This window comes from Cheilinus undulatus, linkage group 4 (assembly GCF_018320785.1).
Source record: "Cheilinus undulatus linkage group 4, ASM1832078v1, whole genome shotgun sequence".
Classification (NCBI taxonomy): Eukaryota; Metazoa; Chordata; class Actinopteri; order Labriformes; family Labridae; genus Cheilinus; species Cheilinus undulatus.
The window spans coordinates 54847748-54858977 of NC_054868.1; the positions used below are offsets into that span (position 1 = coordinate 54847748).

At 40.4% G+C, this 11230-nt stretch overlaps 1 protein-coding gene across 1 annotated transcript; it reads left to right on the top strand.

Annotated features, from left to right (window-relative positions):
• The first annotated feature begins 4394 nt into the window (after positions 1–4394).
• LOC121509071 lies at positions 4395–11230 on the top strand. The gene is made up of 4 exons (XM_041786291.1): positions 4395–4490; positions 9571–9909; positions 10010–10201; positions 10554–11230. The coding sequence occupies exons 2-4, from the start codon at positions 9603–9605 to the stop codon at positions 10688–10690; spliced, it is 636 nt and encodes a 211-aa protein (XP_041642225.1). The 5' UTR covers positions 4395–4490; positions 9571–9602; the 3' UTR covers positions 10691–11230.

Sequence of the window (11230 nt, forward strand, 5' to 3'; positions counted from 1 at the left end):
GGGTTGGGCATCGAGTCTCGAACATCGATCGGAACTGGGACTAACAGTCTGATTCTCCCGGAACTGTTCAAATTTTAAAATTTCGATTCCTGGTTTCGATGCTCAGTCCGCCGAACGGAAAAAATAGCCACCAAACACCAATGAAGAAGAAGCCGTCGAACACCAACGAAGAAGAAGCCGTCGAACACCAACGAAGAAGAAGCCGTCGAACACCAACGTAGAAGAAGCCGCAGAAAGTGTGTGTGTTTGCATTGCGACAATGGACAGTGTGCGGCGGCGCTCGAAAGTTTGGCTAAACTTCAGTAAAAAGAATGACCGGTCGGCACAGTGCAACACAGTTATATCGTGCAAAGGAGAGTGCACGACCAACATGATTAAAAACCTCCGGATTCATGGTGTAGAAATAACAGAGTGCCCCGCCTTTGATGCGCTGCACCGGCCTTCCTCTACCCAGTCAGAAGATTCGGGTAAATAAAACAATAAATTACGTCTGTCTTATGCCAACATTGAGACAGCAAACAAATTATACTGCTAATATGATGGGTTAAATATCCAGCTAATGTTAGCCCGTGTACTTTTTCAGAGACAAACGACCTGACACTAACGCTAACGTTAGCCAGGCAGTTGACCAGACACCGCGATGTGCTACTCCGTTCACCGTAGCGTCCAAAGGAAAGATGTAGGTGCTACAAATTGAAGAGTGCCAAAGACAGGCTGCAGCATATATTGTTAAGAGGCAACATCCCTTTTCAGATGTAGAATCACCAACATTTAGGTTAGTTAAGCAATAATGATAGATTGCTAATCAATAGTCCACCATGAGCTAACGTTACAGTAACAGTGACATTATATGTTTGTTACTATGTTGCAGGGACATGGTGAAAACCATCAACCCCACGCTCAGTCATCCACGCTTTAAACGGAAGATGGATGACTGTGTCTGGGAGAAGATCCAGAGAAAGCTGATTGAGCAGGTGAAATGTTATTCATGCACAACTGCCCTTTTCAGCGATTAAAATGTGAGATCTAAATGGTAGTTATGTTCTTTGTAGTCAACAGAGGAAGACTGTGGAGATGATGGGGTCACCATGGAGGAAAGGCCTGAGAATGAGGGAGTGGAAAATGAGGATGAGGAGGAAAGTGTAAGTGTATGATAGCTGAAAGTATATAGGTTCTCAATCTTAGTAATGATCCTGCCTTTGGATGTTTTCCCTTTTTAGTGATTATACTGATGAATGTGTTTTTTGTTTAGCAACCGCCTCCCTGCAAACTGTCCAGAAAGACTCCACTGGAGGAGCTTTTCGCTGAGGAAGAGGCACAGAACAGAGTATCACAGAAGAGCTCCATGTCCATCAAGAAACGGGTGGACACTGAGCTGCAGATGTACCAGGAAATGCCACCAGCCGTTATGTCTGAGGACCCTGCTGCATGGTGGTGAAACCAAAGAAAGACTTATCCTTTGCTGTCAGATCTCGCTTTCTCATATTTATGCGTTCAAGCTTCATCTACACCCAGCGAACATGTATTCTCCACTGCAGGAGACACTAGCTGTCCAGAACGCTCACACATACTGCCTGAGAAGGCAGATATGATCATTTTCCTCAACAAAAACTGTTTCTGATTTTATACTGTACCTGCTGCTAATCTGGACTGGGTTTTACAAGTTGTTCTTTTTTGTTTGATATTCTGCACCAGTTAGCCCATCAGTGGGAGCTCAGTACCATGTTTAAGTGCCTGCAGCATCAGACACTCTCTAACACATAACAGGATATGTGTAAAGGTTTATTCATGAGGTTTTCAAAAATAAAAATCTGAAAGTGTACTCCTGTGGAAAGAAACTTCATAACATTTATATTCAAGTTCAAAGGTTTGATATTTATATACTGGTTGAAAATAGCCCTGAGAAATTCATAGTGAAATTCATATAAAGTCAATATAATTAAAAATTCATGGAGAAGTTCAGACATTTAATCCAAAAAGAACTCTGGTTAGCGCTCTCATATAAACCATGCAAACCTTTTTGACCCTGCCTCTTAAAAGAACTGGAATCGAGAATCGTTAGGAACCGGAATCGAAGCGAGGAATCGGAATTGGAACCGGAATCGTTCAAATTCAAACGATGCCCAACCCTATTCATACATTCACTTGTTCTTGGTTTTGTTGAGCAGAAATGTCAAGTTTAGTCAGATAAAGTTATTCAGTGATAAAATGCTGTAGAGCCAAGGATTTCTGACTTACTGAGCTTTCCAGACTTCCACAGGAAAAACACAGCAGCAGCAGCAGAAACCAAGACAATGGAGGCAACAACTCCAGACCAAATCAGGAGTGGATCCTCCTTCAGAGCATCTGAGTGGTTACCGTGGTGATTTGTCCCAGCTGAGCTGGTCTCTGGAGGCTCAGTGGTTCTGGAATCATTGACTGTTTCAAATGAGAAATGAAATGTTCAGATATTCTTCAAATGATGAAAACAGACAGAGACAATCAAATAATCTGCAGTATGAACATTAACCATGCTTACCCACGCTGACTCTGACGGTACAGACCCCTAGAGTTGGGACCAAGAATCTGTACAGTGCACTTTCAGCTCAGGTTACATTAGAGATCATCAGAACCATGGCTCCTTTGTCCAGGTGTTCATCATTGAAGGTGGTCCTGCCTCTATACTGAGGACTCTGAGCTGGGAGATAGCTCCGCCTGTTACGGCATTCATGTACTAACGTGCCCTCGAGGTCAAGTCTCGTCACCTCCATTGAATTCTTGGTCAAGTCCCTCTGAGGATCCATGTGGATGGGGATTGTGACGTCCCCTCCTTCTGGTGCAGACATGGTCTCATTGGGACAGACCAGCAGAGACTCTCCTGAAGGAACAGAAAAACAAACTCAGAACCTCAGAGTTTCTGAAGGACAGACATCTTCTCTGATAAGAACACAGCAGGTGTTGGTGTGTTTCTAACTTCTTTGAAACAAACAGGAAGTAACATTTTCTCTCTATAGATCACTGTTGTGTTTCAGCATCAGGACACTTGCTCTCATTTGATCCCTGCATGCTGCCTCTCTCTCTCTTTCTGCTCACGGCATCTTTAAGAAGAAATGCAAAACTGAGCCTTTTCTTCAAAACTTTAGTACCATTGAATACTAAACAATGGATATAGTATGTTTAAAGCAGAGGTTTTCAAACTGGTGGTCCTGTTATCTTGCATGGAAATGTCGTCAGGAAAGTTGGTTTTGCTCTGAAATATCTAAAATTATTGGGATCTTCAGAAAACAACAAAATTTTATGTTATAACGATAGAGAAGGGTATCATTTGGCTTTCTTCTCATACTGGTGCTAAAACGGTACTTTTCCTTTCAGTTTAAAAAAAAAAAATCTGAAATTTGGGTCGCTGTTTCACATTACAGAGGCTGTAGTGGGTCCTATGCAGTGTTCATTTAATCCACTAAAACTGTTCAAACTGTCCATGAGACTCCACTAAAACTAACAAAAATAATTCTTTGAGGACTAGAACTGACCAAAAATTAGTTTAGTTTTCACTTAGATGACTACAACTGAACTATAATGTAATTTAATTTCAGTGGACATTCAAAATCCATCAAATCTGCCAAAACTCAGCACATCTGTATCTATTCTACCTCTCAGCTGTAGAAAGCAGGGACCCCAGGTTAGACAGAGAACACACTACCATGATTTGGTACCAGATTCAGGCAAGAGAATAAATACTTGGACTAAAGTAAAGACTAAAACAAGACAAGAATGAAAACTCATCATCCTTTCATCATTTTAAACTATTCTAAACTATTTTTGATGACTCTATTTTCTAAACAGTTTGTTTAAATTATCAGCTGTTTTTACCAAATATCAGGATGTTTTCATTACAATATGGTTTTCTTGTTTTATTATAAATTTTGGTATTTTCTGTAATCGTAACTCCTTAGTTTGTGCTGTTTTAGGTTGACTTTGACTTCCTGTTCTTTTATTTGCATCTTGTGCTCCTTGCAGAAAAACCGTCATTTCAATGTTAAATCTGCATTTTTATACAATCAATTATCCTTGTTCGATAAATACATATCTGAAGTTTGTGACGAAACAAACGACTCCAAAATCCATTCTCATTTCAGTTATTTATAAAAGATTTAATCGCGGATGCACCTCCCACTGTCATTGACTCCCATTCATTCTAAGCCGCGGTCAACCCCCTTCAATATGGCGCTCGAGGAGACGTATTCAGAAGCGGGAACTACAGCCAATGAGATCCTCGAAGTAGGTGGGCCATGATAGCATCAGCCAATAAGATCCTTGCAGTAGGCGGACCATGATAGTATCAGCCAATGAGATCTCGCAGTAGGCGGGTCTCTTAAAAGCGAGGGAAAATTACTATTACGTCATGGTATGTTCGGGTGTTGTACTCCCAGACTGGGACGTTGGAACACATTACAGTTTTAAAGAAAACGGACTATTTCAACATGTGGACCGACTTAACAGCCTCAGACCAGGTAAAACCCAACATGTCTATATTTTTATGCCTAATAACTGAAGTTTTGTGGTAAGGGGTCAAAGCGGTACTTATTTTAGGTTAAAATAGTTTTAAAAACACCTCATTGGCCAAATCAGGAAATATCAATTAAGTTGTAGTCGATGCATTACTCTGAAGCTTCTTATTTTACAATACAGGAGCAGAACTCTTGATTCAATGGTTTCAATCGTAATTTAATAATCATCCAGGTCTGCATTTAAAACTGGGTTTATAAATGCAGCAGACATTTTTCTTATGCAGAACATTAAAAGTATTTTGAGTTAAACTGCACGTTTTGTGTGATGGCGTGGTGCGTTCAAGTGTCGTCAGTTAGAGCGGGACAGTATCTGACACGTTGAGGAAATGCATTAAAATGACAGTTTGTGTCATTTGTCTTTTTGTTCTGTTGTAGGTGTAAGGAAACACTCTCTTTCTAGCATCGATGTCAGTCTAGAACAACCCCCAAACTAGAGAACTAACTAACTGTACCCTTTAGTGTAGTTTCAGGGGAAGATGAATCTCTGTAACGTTAATAATTAGTTTCCCTCATTAAACTGGACAAAGAAGCATGAAAAGATCTTCCGTAGACAGAAAATCAAGGAGAATAACAGAGGGTACAATTACATGCGTATTGTATTTTCCCATTGCATCAGTTTACGGTTATATTACAGAGTAAAGCGGGGCTTAAAATCGCGTATAATGTGTCCGTGAACAGTGAAAACCAGGCTATACAGCTGTCATTGTTTTAAACCTGAGAACCAGATGTGACGTTTGAATGCCGCCCAGTCTGGGAGTCTCCTGTTAGAACACGGCTTCCGGTTACACTGCTTCAAATATTAACTAATATCCGCTTCAAATATTTGACACACTCATCTCCTACTCCGTCTTCTTGGAGCTGCAGAGCTCTTCATTAGTCTGCCCTGTAGTCTTCACTTCAGAAAACAGTCTCATTATGGTTTATTTTTATTTATTGAGTATAAAAGCATCAAAACTTTTAGAACAGCTCAGCTTTTTTTTAAACCAGCGCGGGGAATTTCACAGCTGTGATCCTGACAACAAGTGACGTAATTTTACATGTTCCTGTAAATGTTCTGATTGGCCATCTTCGAGTCATATGCTTTGTGTGCTCAAAAATTTTCCCGGGAGGGAGACTGAAGGATTGTCTTGCTGCCGCTTCAACGTCAAACTCGTGTCTGCTGCTTTTTAACGGACTTTAACCAAACAAGCGAACAAAATTCGACGAAAACATGGTGGATCTTTCTCTTCTAACACTGCCTGGTCCCAGAATGTTCGTCGCTCTCGTCTTACTGAGTTTTTATTCAGCTGTAACCTGTACCGGTAAGGTCTCTCCTCTACGTTAGCTGTCCTCTGCTTCAAACATTAAGCTTTAGCTTGGTTGACTCCATGTGAGCCTAAAAGTTCTTGGATAACCTGTAATTTAGTTTAAACTTACTAAAAATGTCTACATTTCTACTAGTGTGTATAAATTAGCCATGTATTGTTGATATGTATTGTTTTAAGGAGGCCCAGAGGCACCAGATCACTAAAAAAGTTTATGAACATGGGCATAAATATAGACACTAGAACAGTAGACAGTTTATAAAACATTCTAATGCTGATATTTTTAGATATTAGTTTATTAATATATAAATAAATTATTTTTTCCTTAGTACTTTTTTTGTGCCACATGCTAGGCCTGGGCGATCTGGCCTACAAATCATGTAACCATATTTTTCTTACCTTTGACGGTAATGGTATTATACCACGGCATTACAAAATTAATACGATATGTTTTTCAATCCAAATTCCAGTGTAATTAACCCCCCTTCTCCCCTTAAAACAAACCTTTGATAGCATACCCAATTTATGTCTAAGCATAGAACACACAAATAAAATGTTTTTTTTTTTAAAGTCTCTCTAGGTTTACTTCCGTCTAACTGCACCCCAAGTTTCACATTTCTTCTCATTTCACTTCATCTCTAACCTGATGAGGTGTGTTAAGCTGCTAATGATTCATACATGTTTGCTGGTGAAGGCGTTCACAGTAAAAGCGTTTCAGAAAAATAACAGCCGCAGACTTTTATTGCGAAGAGCTTGATGGAAGTACTGCGTTTAGCATTGAGTTAGCTTAGCTGGCTGCCGTAAACGAGAGAAAAGCTAGTTTACAGCAGCTAACATCGCAGTCTGGATCTTTGACTGACTGTGGACTTAGGAAAGAAAGTCAAAAGTTAAAATAGACCTTTAAACCGTTGTTTAAGCCATTGTAAGATGAAGAGCTTTGGCGCCAGACTCTAAGACCAGCCAAAGCGTTAAAGACCCAGGCAGGCTGACAGAGAGGGTACACTAACTTTGCTGCGGCACAGCTGTCAAACTTTGACAGGAAAAAACACGCGTTTGACTGCTAAACATGCTTAGTTTCAACAGCAAGAGCGGGTGACATTCGGTCAGTAACATGGCTACACATAATACTAGCTAAACGTGCTCAACCTGAGCTGTCCATCACTAATCAATTGATCTATGGCTAAGCCACGCCCCCTCCTCTCAGTCGGACAAACAATGAACATTTAGTGACAGACGCTATGGAGAAGTGCAGTCGTGGCGCAATTTTGTAGGCAAACCTGGAGGTCTGCGCAGCATGGGTTCCCTCGTCTTCGAGCCTATGGGATTTTTCAATGGGTTTTTGGATTATTGCTGAATATAAGGTCTGTGTTCAATAAAAGTTAGTGAAACTTACATGTTTTGTTCATAAAGATAATCTTCATAAACTGATAATATAAGAATCATATCTTCATTAATCTAACTGTCGAAAGTAAAAAGCTAACGTCATGCTGTATAGAACTACAACACGCTCAACTGAATTTTACGTCATCACACCCATCTACAACTGAACGGCCCAGTTGCCGCACTTCTGATGACGAGTGTGCGTCATCCTTGTTGGTCCTTGTCGGCTATCTTTTAGCAACCGTCTTTATTAAGACGTGAAAAGATACACAATTCAAAGGTGGGGCACGTTTCAGATGTATTTTATGTCGTAGGATAAAATGTTAAACTCTCCTGAACTTGTGTTCACCACAGACCTTATTTCAGGTATTTAACCCATTCAAAATTCCCGTAGCCTTTCAGACAAGGGAACTGGAAGTGCTAAAATGCTAACTTACTTGCGCATTTTAGGACTCATTCCTGCACCACTCTATTGCAGTTGTCACAGTAGGAGACATTTCACTGGAGGCCATTGATGGTTTTTGGAGACAGAAAGATCACATATCATCTAGAAGTCACCAAAAGGGTCTAAACTACGCACTGGAGGGATATATTAATCATGTTATTGTCGAGAAGGTCAATAAAAAGAGTCGGTTACAAGCCAAAATTCACAGGTCCCAGTGCAAACGTGATAAACCGCATCTCGTTGCCATCGCAATCTCAGACCACAAGATAGAGGATCAGAATCAAAGTGCCACTGAAGTTCAGGTTTTTGGCTCAGAATATGAGAAAAATGTAACGGCCTTTTCACCATATTTACCAAGAGTGTCTCTCCATTAGTTTGGTGCTACAGTATTTACACTGAATCATTCAGCATAACGTTTGCCAACCTTTGTTATCTCGGCTATTACAGATAAGTTAATGAAGCTAAGCTCCAGAAGTTAACGTTAGTTTAACTAGAGCCCTTTGGACAACAGCCAACAATGATGTACGATCACCAAAGAATAAAAACTAGAACAAAAAATGCCAGTGAACTCCCAACAAACAACGTAACACAATGAACAACGCAGCTAGGAGCTAACGTTAGGCTAACTTTAGCTAACGTCAGAGAGGTTAAAGATAACTTTATATTTCTTTCCAGCAAAGGGACAATATGCTGACTCAAATACGACATTGGTTTACCTTAGAACAGATGTTGTTAATTTTATCCATGTTGAGTTGATGTTGTGATCTACCGCAAAACTTTCATCCAAAAAAGACACTTTTCTCGGTTTAGATGTGGCTTAGGAAAGGGTAAAAAATACACTCTGTCGCCCAGACTCTCGGGATACCTTGTGTTGGAGTCACATGTACCCCATGAACACCGTTTGACCATTTTTAAACTTAAAATTTAAAAAAACTCATAAAACCGAATGAAAACTGACTTTCTCCTATTCATTTCAATGGACGTCCAGGCAGCAGTTGTCTGAGTGTATTGGTGTGGCTATACACACTGTGATTGGCTCATTGCGTTTGAGGGCGGGACTTAGCTATAGGTCAATTGCTCTGCCAGCTGTGGGAGCGCATATGCCTCGCGCATGCATCACAGCACAACGTAGGCATTTAGACCGGTGATGACGGTGTTGGAGAAATCCATTTCATGGCAAAATTTTTATCTGTGACAGTATTAATACCGGTTTATCGCCCACCCTTTACCACAAGCTTTAAAACAGTGGTTCATGTGATCCAGCCCAGGGACAAGTGTTAATTTTGACAGCTATTTTTAATGTCTCAGTCTTAGTTTTAAGGTTGTAGTTTTAATGCATAGGACCCACTACAGCCTCTGTAATGTGAAACAGCGACCCAAAATTAAGAATTATTTTAACTGAAAGGAAAAGTACCGTTTTAGCACCAGTATGAGAAAAAACCCAAATAGTACCCTTCCCTATCCTTACAACATAAAATTTTGGTTGTTTTCTGAAGATCGCAATAATTTTAGATATTTCAGAGCAAAACCAACTTTCCTGAAAACATTTCCATGCAAGATAACAGGACCACCAGTTTGAAAACCTCTGCTTTAAACAATACTATATCCATTGTTTAGTATTCAATGGTACTAAAGTTTTGAAGAAAAGGCTCACGTTTGCATTTCTTCTTAAAGATGCCATGAGCAGAAAGAGAGAGAGAGGCAGCATGCAGGGATCAAATGAGAGCAAGTGTCCTGATGCTGAAACACAACAGTGATCTATAGAGAGAAAATGTTACTTCCTGTTTGTTTCAAAAAAGTTAGAAATACACCAACACCTGCTGTGTTCTTATCAGAGAAGATGTCTGTCCTTCAGAAACTCTGAGGTTCTGAGTTTGTTTTTCTGTTCCTTCAGGAGCGTCTCTGCTGGTCTGTCCCAATGAGACCATGTCTGCACCAGAAGGAGGGAACATCACAATCAAAGTCCACATGGTTCTTCAGAGGGACTTGACCGAGAATTCAGTGGACGTGACGAGACCTGACCTCAAGCGCGCGTGCGTCCATGAATACCGTAACAGGCGGAGCTATCTCTCAAGTCAGAGTCCTCAGTATAGAGGCAGGACCACCTTCGATGATGAACACCTGCACAATGGAACCATGGTTCTGATAATCTCTAATGTAACCTGGGCTGATAGTGGACTGTACAGATTCGTGGTCCCACCACTAGGGGTCTGTACCGTCAGAGTCAGCGTGGGTAAGCATGGTTAATGTTCATACTGCAGATTATTTGATTGTCTCTGTCTGTTTTCATCATTTGAAGAATATCTGAACATTTCATTTCTCATTTGAAACAGTCAATGATTCCAGAACCACTGAGCCTCCAGAGACCAGCTCAGCTGGGACAAATCACCACGGTAACCACTCAGATGCTCTGAAGGAGGATCCGCTCTGGAAAACTGTCCTGATTTGGTCTGGAGTTGTTGCCTCCATTGTCTTGGTTTCTGCTGCTGCTGCTGTGTTTTTCCTGTGGAAGTCTGGAAAGTTCAGTAAGTCAAAAATCCTCGGCTCTGCAGCATTTTATCACTGAATAACTTTATCTGACTAAACTTGGCATTTCTGCTCAACAAAACCAAGAACAAGTAAATGTATGAAGATCTAGAGAAGTTCTTAAATGTCTGATAAACACATTCAGCTCTGTGTCCACAAGCAGCTGTTTGATTTTTACACTGAATTTTACTCCCTCAGAGCTAAAACTATCTGGTCTTGGTGGTTTTTAATCTCTACTGTCATCAGTGTCCCTTTACCTCACCAAGGAATCAGATCAAGAGGGGCGGGGCTTAGAATATCAGCTTTGTCAGTGGAGTAGACTCTGATGTTCTGGTGTCTGTTCTCCTCCAGAGAATCTGAAGTGCCAGCTCAGACAGTGGAGAAGACGTGAAGCTGAACGGACTCAGAACAGCCATGAAATGAAGAGTTTGAGGGATGAAGATGCAAACCACGCTGCTGATGAAGCGTCCTGTGAGAGAGATGTTTAACAACCATCCATGACAGCAGACACTGACCAAAAATCATTGCATTAATAGAAACATGGCTCTCAGAAGACACAAAAGCTCTTGATGAATTTCCACAGTAGAAGAATCCACAAACAGGTGTAGGGGTGGTCATTTATATCTGACTACTACAGACTACGACTTTATACATAGAAATGGTGACTTTAACATCAATCTTTTAACAGAGAAACAAATCTTCCAACACAGAACTTTCTAGATTCTAACTCTTTCTACCCTATTATTCATAAACCCAGCAGAGTGATGACAAATCAGCTACACTAATAGATAATATTGTCACTAATTCAATCAATCAAGTCCTCCAATCAGGTCAACTATATACAGACCTCTCAGATCATTTCCCCATCCTACTGTTTTCAGGACAGGAAACTGAACTTATGCTCTCAGTACACGGTTTCATCCAAACAAATTATCAATCAATTTAAAAAAAATGTAATTCAGTTTTATTTCTGGGAAAGAAAAAAATACAACACTGACAAATGTAACGCTTTTATCAGTGGTTTTCAA